Here is a 21,539-nt window from a genome sequence, read left to right as displayed (position 1 = left end):
ACATGGAGCCGCTCCAAGCTCACATGAATGAAAACATGAGCTTGAACGATGGGAGAAGGCAATTTGCTTTTATGGAGAGAGGTTTTCAGTGCTTCTAAATTATAGACTTACAAGTTCTGAATTTAATTCATGAAAGTTGCGCAGCAGCAATGGGCAGCTCAATGCAAGAGGACACAGATCATCTGTCACCCAGTGTGTGTGCGTTGCTCCAGAGCCGCACTCAGGGCTGGAGAATAAGTGGCACTTTGCAGAACCCAGTCTGGTTTCCTTGTCCCCAGGGCCAGAATCTGATGTTGGCTTGGCCAGGCTGTGCCAAGGGGTGCCCTGGGGCTGAGCATCTCTGTGCTGTGCCACATCTTTGCTCCTCCTCTGCAGTTGGGTGTTGGGTGGCTGCAGAACAAACCTCCACCTCCTGCAGGACGGTGGGGGGCAGCCTGGCAACCTGCATGGCTGCTTAGGGGAAGAAAATTCCCCTGCACGTAACCCACGATAAATATTTGACCCATGTTAAATTCCCCATTCTGGCAGAAACCTTCGTCATAGTCATCCCCAATTGTGACTCACTGATAAATATTCTGCTGTGAGAAACAGCAGCAGATGGCCCTGGGGGGGGGGGGGGGGGGGGCGCGGGGTGGGCCACTGCAGCTGCATTGAGCACAGCCCAACACTGCCCTGCCCCCACAGCACCGCCCTGCGCCCATGGCACTGCCCTGCTCCTGTAGCACTGCCCTGCTCCCAGCTGTGGGTTCACTGGGGAATACAGCAGCTGGAGTTTACAGCTACAGAAATCACTTTCTGGTTACTTTCTGTAGCAGAAATGCTGAGTCACAGCCTGCAGCAGTGATGGAACACCTGGTGGAAGGCAGGGCCAGCCCAGGGGAGCTCAGGTTCATGCAATGCAGCTGAGTGACAGGGAGGGCTGGAGCCAGGATCCACCCCTTCCCAGCCCTCACTTAAGGGTTGGCAGTGAAGGTGAGGGTGTCTCTCTGGAGATCTCTGCCTACCTGAGGCCTTCCAGAGGTAAGCAGCTTCCTTCCCTCCTTCCTCCCCCTCCCCTTTGTTTCTGTGTCCATGGCTGCTGCATTTGAGCTTATCCTCATGTGCTACAGCCGAACACTTTTCCACCCTGCAATTATCACTGTACTTTCCATCACATTATAGCATTACGCTTTCCTTCTCCAAGGTTTATCAGTTGCAGCAAACTCACATGGTAAGTCTTGGAGACAGAACTGCCCATATCAGCTGGGAAGAAGGATCGCAGGCAGCAAATTCACAGCAAGGCACATGCTCTCATGATCGTGCTGCTCACTGGGGGGCCTGGGGCTGCTATGGGGCTGCTGTGGGGAAGTTGCTGTGCTGATGGCCACCTGCTGTAAGGATGCTTGCAGCTCATGGGGTGCTCTTGCCTGTTTCTGCCCATTTTCTCCCCATGCTGTAGTTCTGATGAGGTGCTGGCTTACTCTGCAGGCTGAGCAGCCCGGAGCCCTCCCAGAGTCTGCAGGCTGAATGCTGACTCCATCTGAGGGACAGTAAATCCCAGCCCTACGCAGCACAATGCCGTATGTTGAAAATGAAGCACTTAAAGCACATATTGCCATCAAATTGCCAGCGAAAATCCCCTCGTGCTGCAGTGGAGCTGTGGCTCTTTGATCTCTCCCAGCTCAGCTGGTGCCGCCAAAGAGATTTAAGCTCCAACTTCACTTTTTAGAACAGACTTTTCTTGACAGTTTCCTTTTAAAAAATAATCTCCCCCTAAGCTGATGGAGCAGGGGCTGGCCAGCCCCACAGCGTGGCTGCAGAGCTGCAGGAAAGCTGTGCTATTTGTTCCCCAAATCCGGCGCTTAATCCCTGGAGCAGGCACTGCTGTGGGCTGTGGGGCTGCCCAAGGAGCTGTGCACCCCTGGCACAAAGCGTGGCAGGGCGCGGGGCTGTGCTCACGGACTGAGCTGTGCTGTTTCAATGACTGTGTGTCTCTGCCCCAGAGCACATGGGTGAGCGTTTCCCTGGTTGCTGTGCCGTACAGCTTCGTGAGATTTGTGACATGAGGAGGTGTAACTCATTTGGGATGTTGGGAGGAGTAATTAAGTGAAATAAAGCTGAGGCATGCAGTGATGCGTGAAGCAGGGCTCTAGATGCAGCTCTGGCTGAAGGAAGCGGGGAGCTCAGGTTGTGTGCCAGGGAAAGTTCCTTTCCCAGAAGGGAGGTGAGGCACCAGCACAGGCTGTGCAGAGGGCGGGGGTCACCATCCCCGAGCTGTGGGGATGTGGTCTGTGTGGTGCAGTTGGGGCATGGAGAAATGAGCTGGGTTGGGCTTGGGGGTCTCAGAGGTCTTCTCCAGCCTCAGTGGCTCTGTGATTCTGTAGTCAGGCTCCATTGCTGGTGCTCAGCTGGGCAGCAGGAGGGGAATGAGCCAGCGCTGCTTGTTGAAGATGAGCTGCTATTATTAACTCATTTCATTTTAGCTGTGTGTGACCCTAATTTTGGCAGAGGAGCTTAGAAAAATGAAGAAGGCAAGGTTACTTTAATCTTCTTAAAGTTTTGAGATTTCATGCTTGCTGCTTTTTTGGTCCGTGTCTTTCCGGAGCTCTGCTGTTCCCGGTACCCCCTGGGTGCTCTCCAGAGCAGTGCAGGCTCTCAGCCAGTCCTGGGGGGCTCAGCCCTGCGTTGGGAGCACCGGGCTGGGTTGGCACCCACAGGGCCCTGTGCCCACTGCCCCGAGGCCGTTCCTGCAGCACGAGCTGCTGTGTGCAGCTGTGCTATAGGGTGACAGCAGCCCCTGTGCCTGCTCCATGATGGGCCACGTGCCACAGGGTGCTGCTGCTGGGGCCAGAGCACATGGCTCATCCTGCGTTCATTCCTGGTGAATGATGGATGGGCAACAGTGGGATGTGAAACCCTCCCCGTGTGCTATGGGCAAGTGGTGATCCTGTGTGTTTTATTGGGGATGCAGGCAGGATGCCATGCACTCAGCATCCCCTGCACACAGCGCTGCTGGCTGCCTTTGGGTGCGTCCTGCACAGCCTGAGCACGCTTGGTTTGTTGTCTGAACTCCTCTGAATTGAGAAGAAAAGGACTGAGAGCACAGCTTGGGAACAAGGAGCTGCCTGGCTCTGGTGGCAGCCTCAGCATCCTGGCAGCAGCCCTGCAGCACCTCGGGACTTTAAATGTATCCGAAGTTTAAGGCGGAAGCAGCAAGCACTCAGGTGTGGGCACTGGTGGCACTGAGCTGCCGGGGCTGCTGCCGTGCTGCTGGGCCAGCACAAACCCTCCTTTGTAAGAACATACAGAGATCAAACCAGAATGCTTAAGCTGCTATTACACAACAGACAGCTCTTTCAAGTTCTGATTTGCAAAGACGGCTCAGATAATTTCCTGAAAGACAGACTCATAATGATTAATTTAGAATATGTTTAACTCAAGTTAGAGAGATCAAAGAGGAAGCATTTCTCCCCCCCTCATAAAGCCGTTTGCATTTGCACACTGTTGGCGGATGGAGGGCTGCTGCCTCTGCTCTTTGTGTCAGTGCTGCAGGTCCTAGTGCCAATTTGGGTACGGGTATGGAAAGGCAGAATCAAATCCTGCAAACAAAGGGGCCTCGGGGTGTGCAGGGCATGATGCTGGGGACATTGCTGCTCTGCTGCTCCCTCCTGCTCTGTGCAGTGCCACGCAGAGAGCCAAAACATAAAGCAAAATGCAGGGCGTGGGTTGCAGGCTGGGCACTGCGCTGTGCTGAGGCTCTGGGGCTGAGCAGCTGCTCTGATGTGGGGATGTGGCACTGGGAGGTGGCAGTGGGCACGGTGGGATGGGGGTGGTTGCAATGGGGATCTGAGAGGTCTTTTGTGGCCTTAGTGCCTCTGAGACTCTGCGGCCCTGCTCTCAGTCAGCAGTCACAGTGCTGTGGGCAGCGTGATGCTGAGTGCAGGGCTCTGCCTCTGCTGCTGGCTTTGACTGATGGGACCCTGGGACACCCAAAGTGCCCGGCCAGCAGCACCATGGTGTGGGACACAGTGTGGGGCGGGAGCTGGGGGTCTGCTCTGTGAGCTAGAAGTTACAGTGCATGATTGTAAATCCGACTGGAGCAGTGACATCAATGTCAGTGTGAGGGGGTTGTGCACAACGCCGCACAGCTTTACGCTCCGCCTGGGCTAATCCCACTGCTGATGGGTCAGCCCTCATCTGGGGGCTGCATGGCCTCGGGGCTGCGGTGCTGGGGAGCAGAGGGCTCCTCGTGTGGCTCCGCTTCATCCCCAGCCTGACGTGACAGATTTAGTGCCTTCATCTCCCCGTGTCTCAGCTCCCCCAACCCTGCTGCGCTGCCAATGCCGTTCCTGTCTTGCAGAGAGATGCCAAGGGGCAATACCTGTTCGACCTCCTGTGCCACCACCTGAACCTGCTGGAGAAGGACTACTTCGGCATCCGCTTTGTGGACCCCGACAAGCAGAGGGTGAGCAGATCAGAGCGGTGTGACAGAGGCCCCATGCAGAGCGCACTGCGGTGTGGCTGCAGCCTGATGCTGTATTGTGTGCAGTGTGTGGCTCTGGGCTGCTCTGTGCTCCTCCTGCCCACACTGTCTGCCCACCTTGATCTGTGCAGTGTCCCCACGGCTGCTCCCACCGCCTGCACTGTGGGCAGGGCTGGGCATGGGATTGCCCCTGTGTGGCCTTCTGGTTCCAAAAGAGTATTCCTGGTGGCAGATATTTGTTACAGAGCTGCTCCAATCCCTTTCTTTCTCATTTCAGCATTGGCTGGAGTTCACGAAGTCGGTTGTGAAGCAGATGAGGGGTAAGCATTGCTCCCAGTACAAGCAAAACACTGAGCAGTGTCCTGCGGGGCGGTGCATGGCACAGCTTGGTGTGCCCCATCCCTGCAGGGGGGATGTGAGGGTCGGTGCCCGACCTGCATGGACTGGGGAGGGGGGATTGTGTCCTGAGGTTTGGTGGCAGGTTGGTGACAGTGCTGCTGTTCCCACAGCCCAGCCGCCCTTCACCATGTGCTTCCGTGTCAAGTTCTACCCCACGGACCCTGCGGCACTGAAGGAGGAGATCACCAGGTGAGGGGGGTGTGGGGCCATGGGTTTGGGTTTGTGCTCAACCCGTGAGAAGGGCTGTTTTACCAGCCAGCACAGCCTACCGTGCGCAGTGCCTGTGCCACTGCTGCTCCTGCAGCCCCCTCAGAGCAGAGCTGCACGCCGTGCGCCCACCTCCCTGTCCTCCCAGCACCAATCCCCAGTTGCACTCCAGTCCTTGTGGGATCTGCTGGCAGGATAGTTCCCTTCATGGTCTGTTTTATTATCTAAAGAACACGCTATTGGGGATGATCCAGGGAAACAATGGGTGAGATGATGGCAGAAATGGACCCTGGATCCAGAATTTGGGTTGCGTGGCTCAAAGGTGCTGGCACCCAGAGGGCAGTGCTGTGAGCACCCAGAGAGCTCTGCTGGGCTGGGATGCGGCCCCCAGCTGTGGGTCATGGCCAGCAGTGCCTCGGGCTGTGCAGTGCACACACGTGCAGCTGGGACGGCCCTGCTCAGCCCAAGCAAGCTGCACTTGGCCGACAGACTCTCTGCTGTCTGCAGGTATTTAGTCTTCCTGCAGATCAAAAGAGACCTCTACCACGGCCGCCTCCTTTGCAAGACCTCAGACGCCGCGCTGCTGGCCGCCTATATCCTTCAAGGTAATGCTTCCTGACAAGATAAATCTGCTTTTCGCTCCGAGTCCCGATTACATTACTCCACTTACAACAGATCGCTGCACCTCGAATATAAATGTCACCCGGCGCGGGGCCGTGCTGCAGGGCTGTGATCATACCGTGCAGCCCCTCCCACTGCCTGGGGGGCACTGGGGCTGTGGGGTGGGCAGCATGGGGCTCTGGAGGGGGGGGGGGGGTTGGCTAATGGCTGAGCATCGAGCCGGCCCTGTGCCCACAGTGGGGCCGCTCACCACCTCTGTCCCCCCAGCTGAGATTGGTGACTACGACCCCGGGAAGCACCCGGAGGGCTACAGCTCCAAGTTCCAGTTCTTCCCCAAGCACTCGGAGAAGCTGGAGAGGAAGATTGCGGAGATCCACAAATCAGAACTGAGGTAGAGGCTCAGTGCCGCGCCGGGACCCGCGTGCGCGCCGTGCTCTGCCCTGCGCACAGCCCACCTCTCCCTTCTCCCTCCCGCAGCGGGCAGACGCCGGCCACTTCGGAGCTGAACTTCCTAAGGAAGGCGCAGACCCTGGAGACGTACGGCGTGGATCCCCACCCCTGCAAGGTGAGCGCTGCCGGCAGCCACCACTGCTCTGCTCCCTCTGTGCTGACGTGCTGCAGAGGAGGCTCCCACTGCTGCCTGTGGGGCTGCGTCACCTGGCGTTGCGCTGCTGTATGAGGCAGCACCTGAGTGCCACAGGACCACTGAGGTTGGAAAGACTTCTGAGATCCCCCATTCCAACTGCAGCTCCACCACCGCCGTACTAATAACCAGGACTGTCCCCTCCCTGCCTGCACTCCTGTACTGATGGAGCTTTGTGCTGGAAGTAGCTTTTATTGACTCTCAGTGACCCCACGCTGTGCTCCTACAGAGCCCCACCGCACACAGAGGGATGCAGGGAGCAGAGCAGGAGGAGCTGGGCTGTGTCAGTCCCCACTCGCAGCCAACATACAGAGAGAGCTGCCCATCACCCAGCGCAGAGCTGGGCTGAGCGGGGTCCCAGCAGCACAGGGCTGGGTGCTGGCACTGGGCAGGGCCATGGGTGAGCATTGTTGCTGGTGCTGCTGATAGCTGGTGCTGGGGGAGCAGCTCCTGCAGTGCTGTGCACTGATAGCACTTATTGTGGGCAGTGCGTGCCCCATGACACCCAGCAGTGGGGTAGAGGCTCCCTAGCTGAGACAGGACCAGGTACTCGTGCCTGTGGCTCAGCTCTGTGCTTTGCTTTGTGCAGGGCAGGATTTGGGCTCTTTGGTTTCACCTGTTTGCCCCTGGCAGATTGAAATGAATTGTGATCCAATCTTGATGTGAACCCGGCTTTTTCACTGTTCACATCCTGAGGGTCCCTTTCTGTTGCTTCCCATGCACCACACGCCCCGTGCTGCTCCCACACTGTGTGCATGGGTGTGCTGCAGCTCCCCATCCCACAGCTGCCCTGCAATGCTGTCTGAGCCCAGCACAGCTCTGCACTTTGCATGAGCTCCAAGGCAGTTAATGAGTGCTGCCCCAGAGCCCGGTTGCTGTGATTAAGTGACTGCACTGCCCAGCTCTGTCCGTGACACTAATTATGGATTGTAAATGGCCACGGTGCTGCCTGGCCGCTCCAACACTGAATGGGATTTTGCCATCATGCAGTTTAATTATTAGCAAAAGGGTTGGTCAGGCACGTAACCATCTTCACTGTGTATTGCTCACTTGTGAATTGACAGGGTCGATGAGAGCGATGCAGCACGTTGTGCTTCGTGCTGGGAGCAGCACGTGGGGCTGCAGGGCTGTGGGGCTGGTGCATGCACAGGGTGCTGCAGGATCACAGCCACAGCCCATTGCTCTATGCCTGCCCTGGGTGCTACAGGGCGCTCTGACACTTTGCTGAGGAGCTGCTGTTCTCTTGCAGGACGTGTCGGGCAATGCAGCATTCCTGGCCTTCACCCCCTTTGGGTTCGTCGTCCTGCAGGGGAACAAGAGAGTGCACTTCATCAAGTGGTGAGCAGCCCCACACTGCTGCTGCTGGCTGACCCTGCGCCCGCAGCTCAGTGCGATGGGGAGGGGGCGAGTGCCAGTGGGGCTGGGCATGGCACATCCCTGCGTCTAATGGCACATCCCTGTCCCTTCAGGAATGAGGTGACCAAGATGAAGTTTGAGGGGAAGACGTTCTACCTGTATGTGAGTCAGAAGGAGGTGAGTGTGTTTCCATTTGGGGCTGCCCTGTCCCCCTGCCCGGCTGTGGCCATGCTCTCTGTGCTGCCACCATCCCACAGCTCTGGGCGCCATTGCTGTGACCAACACACTTCTTTGTGCTGTAGGAAAAGAAAATTGTCCTCACCTACTTTGCCCCAACGCCTGAAGCCTGCAAGCACCTCTGGAAGTGTGGCATAGAGAACCAGGCCTTCTACAAGTGAGTGCAAGGATGCGCTCTGTTCTGCGCTCCCTGTGGGTCGCTCCTGGGCTCACCACGCTGTGGGGCACTGCAGCACTGTGCCCCCTTGCCCCGCAGCTCCAGGGCTGCCCCCAACCCAGCAAGCCCCCAGTTATGCATTTAGAATTAATTGGGCAGATAGATAGAGCCTTAATGATGGGCAGCACCCGCGAGGGGTTATGGGCTGGAGGAGCAGCAGGCAGTGCCAGCACTCAGTGTGAGGCTGTGCTGGGTGCTCAGAGCCTTCCTTGGCAATGCCCGCCTTGGTGCTTCCTAATGAGTTTTATTCTAATCAGCGAGATGCGAGATAAAGTGTGTAATGTATTCTCTTTGGGAATTCCGCAATCAGCGGCTGCCATCAGCAGGTTTCACTCCTCATTATATGAACATAAAATGGAATTGCAATATTACTTTACAAATCTTTTTATGATTAATAATGTCAGCACTGGGTCCTGCTCCCCGTGTGCGGGGTGAGGGCTGCTGGCTACTCCTGCCCCGGGCAGGGGCAGTGCTGGAGGTGGGGAGATGAGGCTGTGCTGTGGGGTGGGGGTTTTGCCATGGGGTGGGGAGCTGCCGGGGCTCACACACATTGCTCAGCCTTGTTCACTGGGACGTGTGCTGGGAGTTTCCTTGCTCCCATGAGTGCATGTGGCGCTCACAGCCTGCTGCCCTGCAGGTTGGAGAAGTCGAGCCAGGTCCGGACAGTGTCCAGCAGCAACCTGTTCTTCAAGGGGAGCCGCTTCCGATACAGGTAGATAAGAGGCAGACAGCAGCCACTGCCAGCTGTTCTGGTGCAGGATGGCCACGTCAGCGCCACCACCGTGCATTCCCCATTCCTCAGCTGCCGTTCTTCCCTCCTGCCCCCGAGATACAGTGATCATGGGGATGGGATGGGGCGGGGGGGAAATCTGGGGGATTTTCATGGTCAGTTTGTTATTTTATGAGGTCAAGGGATAAAACAATCATTGCAGTTCCTAAATTCTGCTCCCTGGAGAAGGCGCCATATGTCTCTGCTGGGTGCGGGGCATCCCTAGCCATGAGACGATGCCAGCTCTGTGGCAGTGCAGCATGCAGGGATGGGACCCCAGGCACTGAGGGCTGCTTTCCCCGTGCTCACGCTGCTCTTCTTCCCACCCATAGCGGCCGCGTTGCAAAAGAGGTGATGGAATCCAGTGCCAAGATCAAGCGGGAGCCGCCAGAGATCCACCGGTAAGGGCACCACGCAGCCTGGCACCACAGTGCGTATGGGGCACCGCGCAGCCCCAGCAGGCGGCCCCTCACTGCTGCTCTCCCTGCAGGGCCGGGCTGGTGCCGAGCAGGAGCTGCCCCTCCATCACCCACGGCCCCCGGCTGAGCAGTGTGCCGCGCACCCGCAGGAGGGCTGTGCACATCTCCATCATGGAAGGTACGCACGTGGGGCACGGCGCTTATCTGGGCACGTGGGCATACGGAAAGGAGGTGCTGCCTCTGGTCAGGGAGCGGGTATCAAAGGGCCGAAGCTTTGTGGCAGCAGTTGTGGCTCAGGGCAATGGGGTTTGGGGCCTGACGTGGACAGGACCTGATCTTTAATAGTGTCATTGCGACGCCCCACTAGGAATGAGCACACAGAACAGGGCTGAGCCGTGCAGTGCCTCCTGGGTCCCCTGCTCTGTGACTTCCCATGAGTCCCACCTGCAGCCACAGGTTTGAGCTGCTTTGGGCACTCAGCACAGCTGCACATGTGCTCACATTTGGTGTCCCTTTGTTTCCCCGCATTTGGGGTCACTGAGGTCCTACTGGAACCTCGTGCTGCCGGGAACCCTGCAGTGCCGTCCACATGCAGCCCCAACAGCACAGCTGGGGACCCCACAGTGCTCACACCAGGGCATGTAAGGGACCTCCTGAGGACCCCCCTGTGCCATTGGGGATTGTGGGGAATGGTTGTCAGTGCCCTGAGGCTGTGTGGGAGCTCAGGGCTGCATGGGGGCTGTGCTTTGGGGCCTGCTAAGAGCCAGGGCCCCGTACCCCCTCCCTGGGTGCTGCTGCAGATCGGGCAACGTGCAGCCCCAGGCCATCCATCACTGTGCCCGGCACCGTGCCCACGGCTGCTTCATGTCACTGTCACCTCGCTGGTAGCTGTGACACTGCAGGAGCCCAAAATAGCCCCGAACAGCAGTGGGGCCACTGGCGTGCCACTGCTGGTGGGTCTCCGTCCCCGTGCTGCCGTCCCCACGCCATGGGGAAGTGCCTGGTGAAGATCACCACCCGGGTCAGCGTGCAGCTGCGCTTCATCAACCACTGCTGCCGCGCGGTGCGGGTGCGGGTGCTGGCGTTGGGGCCACGGCTGCTGGCACGCGCTCTGGGGGCTCTGCCCCTGGGGGCTCTGCCCCTGCTGCCCGCTCCCCTCGGCCCCAGCGCCAGCCCCCTCGCTCCAGGCGGGCACGCAGCAGGTGAGGCCGGGGGGCGGGGGGTCCTGTGACAGCAGCCCCGGGGGGGGGTGAGGGATGTGGGGTTGGGGTGCAGGGAGCTCTGGGTGCCCCCCCCCCCAGTGGGATGTTATTACTGTTGACCCCTCAGTTGGGGGCAGGACCCCGCGTTCCCCACGTTTCTCAGCTCATGGAGGTGGGGGTGACAGCGCGGGTTGGCCTGGGGGCGGCTGTCACTGCCCTCCCCCTTGGGGATTTTGGGGAATGGTTGTCAGTGCCCTGAGGCTGTGCGAAGCAGCTGTCAGGGTGTGAGGCTGTCGGTGCCCTCGCTGCCCTGCTAAGCCCCACGCTATGCCCTGTGCTATGCCCACAGCCCTGTGCTAAGTCCTATGCCATGCCCCCCTCCGTGCCTGCAGCCCCGTGTTAAGCTCCCTGCTAAGCCCCACGCTATGCCCCTTGCTATGTCCTGTGCTGTGCCCTGTGCTGTGCTGTATGCTGTGCCCTGCTGTGTGCACGGCTCCACAGGCATCCAGCAGCATTGCGAGCAGGAGGTGGCAGAGCACAGGGGAATGCACTGGGGCAGCACCCGTGGCACAGCGCCGGGGCCCTGTGCCCCCACAGGGAAAAGCCCCCGAGAGCTCCAACTGGCAGCTGTCCCCTGCCTCATCCTCCACTTTTACAGGGCTTTTTTGGGAGGTGGGAATTTCTGTTGTTTTTTTCAGATAGTGGGGAGAAGGGCCCCCCCCCCTTGCCCTGCCTGCAGGGTTCAGCTCCTAAAGGGCAGCTCTGGCTCAGCTGTAACCTGAGCAGGCTGGGCACCCAGCCGTGTGCACAGCTATTTCTGCTGCTGCTGGAAAGCAGAGCTGGGTCACACGCATACAGGTGCTGAGCTGTCGCAGCCCTGTGCTGCACACAGCTGTGCATGCAGGGGGTTGTGAGGGCCCCTCCTGCCCAACCATTGTGTGATTCTACCGTGACTTATAGTGGGATGGAATGGAAAATAATGGCATGGGCTAGAACAGAAAGAAGTTGGATGGAACAGAATGGAGCTGAAGGGGAAGGAATGGGATAGGATAGAATGGAATGGCATGGCATGGCATGCAAGAGAATGGGATAGGATGGGATGGAATGGCATGGAATGGAATAGAATTGAGTGAAACAGAATGGGATAGAATGAAATGGGATCGTATGGAATAGGATGGAATGGAATACAATGAAGTTGGATGGAAAGGAATGGAGCTGAATGGAATGGGACAGAATGGAATGGCATGGCATGCAAGAGAATGGGACAGGCTAGAACGAATGGCATGGAATGGAATGGAAAAGTATAGAATGGGATGGAATGGAATGGCATGGAAGGAGGTAGAATGGAATAGCATGGCATGAAATGAAAGCAAATGGAAAAGAATAGAACAGAACACCATACACTGCAATAGCAGAAGGACCCCAGGGCACAGCGTGGGTGGTTTGGGTGTGGGGCAGCTCAGTGGCCATACGCTGACCTCCCCCGTCCCCCAGGCCTGGAGTCGCTCCGTGACAGCGCCCACTCCACGCCGGTGCGCTCCGCATCCCACGGCGACGCCTTCGTGCCCCACGGCCGTGGCGGCCGCGCCGACAGCAGCGAACGCGTGGCCATCATCGCCGACGAGAGCTACAGCCCTGCCGACAGCGTGCTGCCCACGCCGGTGGCCGAGCACAGCCTGGAGCTGCTGCTGCTGTCCCGGCAGCTGAACGGAGCCCCGTGCAGCATCGAGGAGGAGAAGGAGTCGGAGGCCGGCACGCCCGGCACGGAGCCCGAGGAGCCGCGCGAGCTGCGCGCGTTGTGCCAGGGTGCCGGCAGCGGGCCGCGGGCGGAACAGGTGAATAAGTTTGTTTTAAGTGTCCTCCGTTTGCTCCTCGTGACAGTGGGACTCCTCTTTGTCTTGCTCCTCCTCCTCATCGTCCTTACCGAGTCCGACCTTGACACTGCCTTTTTCCGCGATATCCGCCAGACCCCCGAGTTCGAGCAGTTCCATTACCAATACTTTTGTCCCCTCAGGCGATGGTTTGCCTGCAAGCTCCGCGCCGTGGTGGCTCTGCTCACTGACACCTGAGGCCCCGCGGCCCCAGCTCCCTTCGTTCCGCAGGAGAAGAGCGGAAGCGCTGCAGGGGTCCCCGTCCCTGCGGGGTGCGGTGGGAGAACCGAATAAAGAGAGGAATTTATTTTGCTATTAACGCTCATCCTTGCGCCAGCATCTTCCCAGGCGCTGCAGGGCGCAGGATGGTCCCCGTGTCACCGTGCTGCAGGACCCCCTGTGCCGCCCTCTGGGGACCCCAGCAGCGCCACGGCCCCGCGCTCAGCTCCTTTTGTACAAAAGAAGACTGTTTCGAGGTCTATTTTAACAACGAGAAGCTATTTTGTTATTGATCCTGAGTCTTTTTTTTACTTTCCACCCGGAGCGAAGGCAGTGCGGAGGGGCTCCACGGGGCGGCGGATGCTTTGCAACCCATCTGCCACGCTCCTGGTTTGGGAGACAGAGAGGAGCGGTAATTTTAGGACTTTCCTGAAGACAAAAGAACAGCGCTGCAGGGCAAGAGGTAACGCTGGAAAGCCACCGGACAGCCATCGCTCTCCATCCGTCCTTAAGCAAAAACACGCCGATAGCTCGTGGCACGCGTGGAGCCGGGCAGCAGGGACAGCCCTTCCTGCAGCAATAACGCCGGCCCGGGCGCGCTGGGGCTGCCGCTGGACACGGGGCGAGCGGCCGAGCAGCTCTACTTCATCTCAGGGAGAGATCTCACAGCGCTGGGGCCATCGCTGCCGTGCTCAGCAGAGCCGCGGCGGGCACAGGGCACAGCCATGCAGTGCCACGACAGCTATGTGGTGCCACACTGCGGCCACATGGTGACACACGGCTGCCGTGCGGAGACCCGCGTGATGGCCCAGGCGGTGCCACACGGCTGCCACACGCAGCGCCACACAGCAGGACGGCTGCGCTGTGCCACCACGTGGCCACCGTCCCCAAACGGCCGCCGCTGTCCCCGTGACCCCGTTTATGCAACGTAGCCGAGTTCACTCGTAGTGTAGTGTTCCTACCTCAGCCCGTAGTCAGTGTGTCTATGCAGTGCGTGGTAGCCCCTGCCCGGTGCCCGCAGCACCGCCGACCTCGGCCTCCTCCATCCGCTTCCTTTAGGACAGCGATGCCATCAGCCCCACGGCACCCCGCCGTTCCCACCCGGTATTTTACCACCGAGACCCCGAGCAATGGGTGACGTCCATGCTATGTTTTCCCGCGTCCGGTGTCCCAGCACCTGTTAGTTTTACGTCTTTATATTCGGGTGTTGTTCCCATAGGTTCTCATCCCCAACAAAAACGGAGTCGTAGCGTACTGCATCTTTGCGCAGTAGACGGTGAAATACCTGAAAATGTGAATTTCTTAGTTTTCATAAGAAAAACCTAGGAATTAACCTTTCATGTGCCAAATACTGTAAGCTACATTTTCCTTCAAAATGTACCTTTTTCTACATATTCGATATCTTAGTGAGCATAAAATCATTGGTGCCATGAGAAGTATTTTTAAATTGAAATAAATATTTAAATATCATGGGAAAAAAGGAAACAAAAACAAAACTGGCTTGGTTTGAGATTTGTTTGCTCTCACACACCTCAAAGCTGAGCGCGAGGCCCTGGAGCCAGCAGCAAGGTTGTGCCCCCACATGTTCTCCCAGCTGTGCCTCCCCATTCCCCCCAGTATGCCACAGCTGTGCCTCCAGTTGAAACCCATGGGGCCAAGATGTGCCCCCCAGCTGTGCCACTCGCCCCCCAGCTGTGCCCCAGCCCTTCCCCTGAGTTCCTCATCAGGGAAAACAGCTCTTCTGATACAAAACCCGCTAGCCGCCACCCTTAGATTAATCTTTTTATTGAAAGGAATCCTAACCACAAGCAGGTAAAGCACTTATAAGCCGCAGTTTGCTCCCCCACAGCCCCCCTGCCCCCCTCCCCTACTCCATGAAGACGTGCAGGCGACCGCTGGAGTTGCCACCCACGAGGACGTTCCTGGTGGGGTGGAATGCATTGATGGAGCAGACGGAGCCCAGGCACTCGGGGCTGCAGAAGGCGTGCAGCAGCACCCCCGTGTCCTGGAACACCTCGATCTGCCTCGGCCGTGCCATGCTGCCCACCACAAAGCACTGCTCCTGTTTGGGGTCCCACACCGCGCGGAAGCGCGTCAGCCAGCGGCCCGTGTTGTTGTTGTGCCTGCAGAACAGAGCGAGCAGAACTGCAGCAGAACTGCAGCAAGAAGGCACCATCATCTACACCCTGTGTTTGCCAAAACCCATCCCGCTGCTCCCTACACACTGCCGGCTCCCATTGCTGGCAAGGGGCTGCAAAGGGACAAAGAAACGAAACGGTGCAAGAACAGAAGCCAGAGGACACTTGGAAATGAATGGGTATTGAGGGGTCACGGATGGACTTGATGGTCTCAGAGGCCTTTTTTCCAACTTCATGATCCTATGCTTCCGTGCCTCAAAGCAGCCTGAGTCACACCCATCCCCGATGTGGTGCCCACACCAAGGGGCCAAGCCTGGCAGCTGGCAGAGCTCTGCGGGCAGCAGCACCTCTTGGAAACACATCCTTCACTGCTCAGTGACCCCTCGTATGTTAGAAATGGACAGAGAAAGAGAGAGCATGAGAGAGCATTCAAACAGAACGCACTGCAGCAGTCACAAGTTGCTGCCTCCTCCTGGCTGTGAGACCCCGTGCAGCACCAACCCAGCAGAGCCCACCCCGCCGTACCTGACAGTGCTGAGCAGGGCAGAGGTGGCCGATAAAGAGCTGGTGTCATAGACCCTGTAGAACAAAACAATGCGTGCTGATGGGCACTAGATGTGGTAGAAGAGGCAGCCCCACCTCGTGGAGCACCCTGAGCAGCACCACAGGCACACAGTGCAGCACTCAGCTGTGAGCACTGACATCCCAGCCACACTCTGCAATGGGAATTTCCTCTCAGCACAAACTGAGGGCAGACCTCCCAGAATGCTGTTGTGAGGACAGCAGAGCAAAATGACAGGTTCCCCTATCCCCTTCCTTGTCCATTTCACTATGGCACAAGAAGATGCGTGGGACAAGGAAGGGAAGCCCTGGTGAAGGCGCACTGCCAGCAGCTCCCAGGGTGGAAACACCGGCACAGCTCTGCTGGGCTCTCCTTCCCCACACAGCAGCTGTAAGGGGGCAAAAGGCTCAGCAGCATAAGCTGAGTAATGACCAAAAAGGCCCAGAGCTGCTCCCTGATCAACTTTCCTCAGGAAAATGAAAATCAGAAAAATAAAAATAAAATCAGAATACGAATGTCTATGCAAAATGCCATTTGAAGAAGCGACGGAGGCAGAGGATGCTCTCAGCGGTGGGCAGCAAAGACAGGAACTAAGGAACCAGGGCACTGCAGGCTCAGCCCCCCCAAAAGGCCTCAGCCCCCCAGCCTCACCTCAGCTTGTCGTCTGCACACACCGTGACCACGCGGTGCCCGCTGATGGGTGAGAAGTAGGCAGAGGCCACGCTCTTGGTGTGCCCATGCAGGATGCTCACAGCTTTGTTCCCACTGCGCCGCAGCCATCGGACGTCGTAGACACGGACATCGCTGCAACGCAGCAGGTGAGCAGGTAAGGGATTATAAAACAAGATTCCATCATTTCAAATGCTGCTGAGGACTAAAAACGGGTTTTCTAAGAGCCAAGAAAGCCGGGACCATCCAGCAGCACTGAGAACCACCCCCAGCACAGCTCCTGCTCTGCACGGTGCCCCTTGCAGCAGGCATCAGAGCGAGGCCCACGGAACATCCCAAGCAGACAACAGCAGTGCATTCTGAGCTACCTACACAGAGCCAGCAGCAAGGAAGTACTGCTTGTCCACGGGGTGCACGTCCACCGTCCTCGTTACTTTGAAGCCAATGTCTGCAGAGAGCTCTGGTGACGTCCCCGGGGTCCTCCTGTCCACCACAGCCACTGTGCCACCCCAGAGCCCCACGACGGCCGTGCAGGCGCCGTCTTCCAGGATATCAAAGGAGGAGAGGCTGTCCTCACTTCTGCATATCTGAGCGCCGAAGAGGGCAAAGGAAAGTAAAATTATACAACCATACACAGTAAACACACAACACCAAACGCTGCGGGCATTTTTTGGATACTGAAAACTCTACAGTGACCTGACTGGGGAGCTCAGCTCTCCATTGCACGACCTATCTGTTCAAATGGCGCACTTTTCCCACAGCAGGCAATTGACCACCCCCACCTCAGCTGGCCCTGCACCCTGCTCTCGGAGCCACTCCGTGCAGATGGGTTGGACCACAACAGATGGAGCACCGTGAGGCCCCCGAGCTGCCGCAGCAAGGACAGTCACAACTCTTTGCTCCCTCGGAGCCTGGGAAGAGCAAAGTCATCTGGCTCATGCTTTGTTCTTTAAGCTGCTCTCATTCCCCACCTTCAAGCAGCGCTGGTTTCGGGAAGGGGCACACATTGAATTTAGTTTCCAGCCTCCTTCCTTCTACCATGCAGAGCTCCAGCCGCCCCAGCCAAAGTGTGACTGGCTGGGCAGCACCGCCACCTTCCTGACACCAGTCAAAGCCACCTCGTGTGCCCCCATGGAAATGGGACGTTCACCTCCCCTGTTAACAACCCCCACGTAACCCCTGGGCTGCAATGGGAGCAGGACGGGGCAGCACCCACCTCATCAAACACCGCCCTGCTGACATCCCCGCAGCGCAGGGAGTCGTGGCTCAGGGACAGCAGCTGTGCGGGGTGGGAGGGCGAGAAGCGCATGCAGTTGACGGAGAAATTGTGTGGGGTGAAGACGAGCACTCCTCCCTCGGTTGTACAGCTCTGAATAACAAAAGGCAATAAACGGATGCTTAGTAAGAGCCATTGCAGTGCTTCCCACCCATTGCCACAGCTGTGCAGTGCTTGCTGCTCTGTGGGACCACCGAGTGCTGTGGGAGGGGCTGCAGGGGTCAGCAGTCTCCAACGTACAGCAGAGGCAGCACACAGCTGAAGCTGGTCAGTCCAGCACAAACCCAGAACCCAAACTGCTGAGCATCCCTCTCCCCTCAGCCTCCCACACCAGCACAGCTCCTGTGGCACCGCCATCAGCTGAGCCCATCAGCAGGAATGGCAATGCTATGGCTCACAGCGTGCCAGCACGGCGCTGCGGGGCAGAGGAGCACACTTACAGCGTCCCAGAGCCCGACGTGACCATACTTGTCACCAGCTGCCACCAGCACGGTGCTCTCCGAGGGGTGGATGGCCACGGAGCACACACGGCTGCTCACCACCTTCCTGATGCCATCCTCACGCAGCAGCATGCTGCTCAGGGCAGCCTGGTACCTGCACACACAGCCACGTCAGCCACCGCAGGGAGGAGCAGAGCCCACACCAGGCTCTGTGTCACCCCCCATTACCTCTTCATGTCACACGTGGGCTTTTCAGTGTCATTACTGCTCATCTAAGGATTGAAAAGAGATGCAGATCAGAATGGGACCACATAGGACACGAGCAATGTTATCCAGAGATGCCACCAAAGGCAGCCAGCCGTACCTCGCTCAGCCGCAGCCAGGTGCCCAGCAATGCTGTATCACTGCTCTCCTCCTGCCCATCCACGGCCATGGGCAGCGGTCCAGCGGGGACCTGGGGCTGGGACACGGGGACACGGGGTCACAGCTCACACCAACCACTGGCACAGAGCTGAGCATAACACTGCTCGTGTCTGCAGACTGCTGAGAAATGCAGACTGCAGCACCTGAGGACCCTCAGCAGCACCCCAAGGTGCACTGCCTCATTAATGGCCCTCTGAGCATCAGCCACCTCCAAACATCAGCCACCTCCGAGGAGATGCAGGCAGTGCAGTGCTCAGGGTGTGCGCTCCCCTTCTGCCAGCAGCACAGCCCCACACAGTGCCTGAAGGGCTTTCCAGGGAGCATGGCAGCACTCGGCAGCACACGGCTGTCCCCCAGCAGCCCCCCCAGCCCCAGCCCCATCTCACATATTCTTCCTCCTCCTGCGCCGGTGCCTCCACCTGCGGGACCTCTGGGGGCTGCATCCTCTGGAGCCGCATGGACCTGCGCTGCACTGTGCTGCCCTCGGCCTTCTTGGGCTTCGCTCTGCAATGACAGCACTGCTAAGCAACAGAACTCCTCCATAAGCACAATTCCCCAGCAAAACACTACAGAACAGCCCTGCAGCCCGGACACCTGAGCCCAACTGCCCTGCCATCGCTCCTTCCTTCGCTGCCATCGCTCCTTCCTTCGGTGACAGCAGAGAACAGAGCAGTGGCAGCGCACACAGATTTATGACATTTGTTTCCTTGTACTACATTCTGACACGGCTTTCCTCCCATCCCTCCTCATTTATAATTCATCCTTCCTCTCACTGATCTGCTCATCTTCTCCCTCCTTTCATCACAGTCCCCATTACTTTGCATTTAATGCAGTGCATTTCCCTGCTCCCTCCATCCCCTCTGCTCCCCTCCCCTCTCCCTGCCCTTTGCTTACACCACTCAGTGCTTCTCCCTTTGGCCATAATAAAGAAGTACCTCAAGGAAGGAGAATAAAAAGAAACCAAAAAAGCACCTGAAACACCTTCAGACAAATAGAATGAAGGGAATGCGCTCTGACACACGATCAGAAGGGCGCTCACAGCAGCACTGCGTGCCATGGGATGGCAGAGCCGAGCACCACAGCTCAGCACTGACACAGCAGGGCCGTGGGCTGCTGAGAGCTCCAGAGCTGCTGGCTGCTCTGCCCATTCTGAGCACAGACACACACACAGAGAAGGGCTCACACAGCACGGGGTGCAGCCACACCTGTCCCACAGCAGCTTTACCTCTTGGTGACGTGAGATGGTCCTTTAGCTGCGATTTGGTGGAGTCTTGCGGCTGACTTAAGAACAGAAAGGCAGAGGTTAAAAGCACATCCAGCGAGCACAAAACACGGAGCTCTATAAAAACAACCACCCAAAGGCTGCAATGAGCAATAATTATTTGTAAGAAATAACAAAAAGAGGGCTTTCATATCAGGCGGTGCTCTGCCTTGCACCACAGCCAGCCTGAACCCTGCCTGGGTGCCCCGGAGCTGCTTCCTTGCCAAGCGACACGAACACCAAACGCCACCGGCCGGACGCTCAGCACACGAGCGCAAAACACAGCGCATCGCCTCCTCCATTCCGAAGATCCACATCGCGCCCCGGAGCCCTGCAGGCTCCCGGCCCCCCCAGCCCCGTGCGCAGCGCCGGCCGCGCGGCTCCCCCCATCCCGGCGTCGGGCACACGGAGCCGCTCCGCCCGAGCCGCAGCGCCCAGCGGGCGGCCACACGGCCGGGACCCGCACCGACCTCGTGCAGCTTCAAAGCAGCGAAGAACTTGGCGTTCTCGGAGATGTTCTTCAGCCGCTTCCTCTCGTACGCCGACAGCTGCGGGCTCCCATCCTGCAGCGAGAACGGCTCGGTAGTCTGCGCCGCGGGAAACGGCGGGGGGGTGGGGGAGGGCTGGGGGCTCCGTTCGCCGCCCGTCCCGGTGTCCCGCACCCACCTGTCCCAACTCCGTTCCGTCGCTGTCGGCGTCGCCGTCCGACCCGCCGTCCGCGCGCTCCGGGTCGCAGGGCTCCGCGCGCCGCCGCTTCTCGTCCCCCCCCGCCGCCTCATCATAGGCGCCCAACAGCCGCTTCTGGGGCAGCCGCCGGCCCGGCGCGGGAAGCGGCGTCAGCAGCACGCGGAGCTGCGGGGAGCGGCGCGGGGCCGGCAGCGGGGCCGGGGGGGGCGCGGCGGGGGGCGGCGGGGTGCGCTCCTGGGGGGGGAATGGGGAAGAGACGCGGTGGTGAGCGGGGAGGGGAGCAGAGCCGAGGGGAGGAGAGCCGAGCCGAGCCGAGCCGCCCCACCTCCCTGTCCAACCTGCATCTGCTGCTGGGAGCGCGGCGACAACTCCCGGCGCTCCGCCGCTCCCGTCCCGCTCTCCGCCGCCATCAGCACGGCGCTCCCGGCGGGGCGGATCCGGCCCTTCCCGCGTCCTGCAGCGGCTCCGCCCCTCCCACGGCGCCTTCCGCACGGCGGGGCGGGGCGCGGCGCCGGAACGCAGCGTGCAGCGGTGGGAGCCGCGCCGTGATCAGAGCCCGCAGCTGCGTCGCGGGGCCGGGAAGGCTGGAAGGCCGCCGAGATCCCCGGCCCGCACCCACCCGCAACTCCCTGCCCCGCGTCCTGGCCCTCCCGGCACGACCCGAGGCTCTCGCCTCGCCCCGAGCTCCCATCCTGGCACCGGTGTGCTTCAGTGCGGAGGACAGGAAGAGGTGAAAACGTGCCTCGGGTTGTATAAAATCCATCGGAGCGCTTCCAGGCTCGTTGCTCAGCGTCAGCTGCTGGGACCGCCCGCTCCAACGAACGGTGAGCAGAGCAGCCGTGCCTGCCGGCTCCTCCGGCGCAGCACCGCACGTGGAGAAAGCCGTGCCGTCCAGAAGGCCTGGAACACCCCGGGGCTGCTGGCGCCGGCCCGAGGCCCGCAGCAAACCGGCGGCTAACTCAGAGCCTGAGAGGAGTGCCCCGACAGCGGCGTGGGGCTCACAGTAGCAGCTGTTCCAGCCCCAGCACTGGGGAGAAAAGCTGAAACTTAGAACTGCCAAGCCATGTTTTATACACCAGATTAACACCCCCAGAGGGCGGTGAGGCACTGGCACAGGTTGCCCGAGGAGGCTGTGGATGCCCCATCCCTGCAGGCATTCAAGGCCAGGCTGGATGTGGCTCTGGGCAGCCTGGGCTGCTGGTTGGCGACCTGCACACAGCAGGGGTTGGAACTGGATGAGCATTGAGCTCCTTTGCAACCCAGGCCATTCTATGATTCTGTGTAAATTCGCAGAGCCCCTCAGCTCTCCAGCTCTGAAGTTCTTACACCACCAGCAAGGCAGAAGAACAGAGCTGTTGGCATCCTTGGGGCTCACAGCTGCAGTAACTGCTTCTGATTGATCCCAGGCAGTGTTAGTGCAGGCTGCTGGGATGGGTCTGGCTGTACAGAACTTACAGTAGA

General features: G+C 59.1%; 2 protein-coding genes across 3 annotated transcripts in view; one reads left to right on the top strand and one right to left on the bottom strand.

Moving 5' to 3' along the window:
* FRMD5 (FERM domain containing 5) overlaps positions 1-12,601 on the top strand; it is a 38,809-nt gene extending 26,208 nt beyond the window's left edge. The window contains exons 2-14 of one of the 2 annotated variants that reach the window (XM_042824497.1): positions 4,340-4,444; positions 4,740-4,782; positions 4,972-5,050; positions 5,576-5,673; positions 5,957-6,080; positions 6,167-6,254; positions 7,582-7,670; positions 7,802-7,865; positions 7,991-8,082; positions 8,780-8,854; positions 9,244-9,312; positions 9,402-9,508; positions 12,027-12,601. In XM_042824497.1, the coding sequence (XP_042680431.1) occupies positions 4,340-4,444; positions 4,740-4,782; positions 4,972-5,050; positions 5,576-5,673; positions 5,957-6,080; positions 6,167-6,254; positions 7,582-7,670; positions 7,802-7,865; positions 7,991-8,082; positions 8,780-8,854; positions 9,244-9,312; positions 9,402-9,508; positions 12,027-12,601 (1,608 nt within the window). The remainder of the gene's footprint in view (positions 1-4,339; positions 4,445-4,739; positions 4,783-4,971; positions 5,051-5,575; positions 5,674-5,956; positions 6,081-6,166; positions 6,255-7,581; positions 7,671-7,801; positions 7,866-7,990; positions 8,083-8,779; positions 8,855-9,243; positions 9,313-9,401; positions 9,509-12,026) is intronic. The other variant, XM_042824498.1, reaches the window with a different exon arrangement.
* A 1,888-nt stretch (positions 12,602-14,489) lies between these two features.
* WDR76 (WD repeat domain 76) lies at positions 14,490-20,488 on the bottom strand. The gene is made up of 13 exons (XM_042824514.1): positions 20,417-20,488; positions 20,058-20,243; positions 19,862-19,954; positions 19,356-19,411; positions 18,517-18,634; positions 18,072-18,167; positions 17,936-17,979; positions 17,708-17,861; positions 17,208-17,360; positions 16,364-16,578; positions 15,974-16,126; positions 15,286-15,339; positions 14,490-14,745 (listed from the first exon to the last, which is right to left on the bottom strand). Exons 1-13 carry the CDS (start codon positions 20,486-20,488, stop codon positions 14,490-14,492), a joined length of 1,650 nt encoding a protein of 549 aa, XP_042680448.1.
* Positions 20,489-21,539: the final 1,051 nt, after the last annotated feature.

This window comes from Centrocercus urophasianus, unplaced genomic scaffold (assembly GCF_019232065.1).
Source record: "Centrocercus urophasianus isolate 14NV4802_14NV808 unplaced genomic scaffold, USGS_Curo_1.0 seq_23, whole genome shotgun sequence".
NCBI classification, from domain to species: Eukaryota; Metazoa; Chordata; class Aves; order Galliformes; family Phasianidae; genus Centrocercus; species Centrocercus urophasianus.
The sequence above is the reverse complement of the archived record's forward strand: the minus strand, read 5'-3'. Positions and strand labels throughout refer to the sequence as shown.

Coding starts and splice junctions, on each gene's coding strand:
- WDR76 (XM_042824514.1), bottom strand. CDS start 20,488: ATGGCGGCGGAGAGCGGGACGGGAGCGGCGGAGCGCCGGGAGTTGTCG. Junction 17,361..17,707: donor ACGTCGGGCTCTGGGACGCT/GTAAGTGTGCTC, acceptor TTTGTTATTCAG/AGCTGTACAACCGAGGGAGG. Junction 16,579..17,207: donor GCAGGGCGGTGTTTGATGAG/GTGGGTGCTGCC, acceptor TTCGGCGCTCAG/ATATGCAGAAGTGAGGACAG.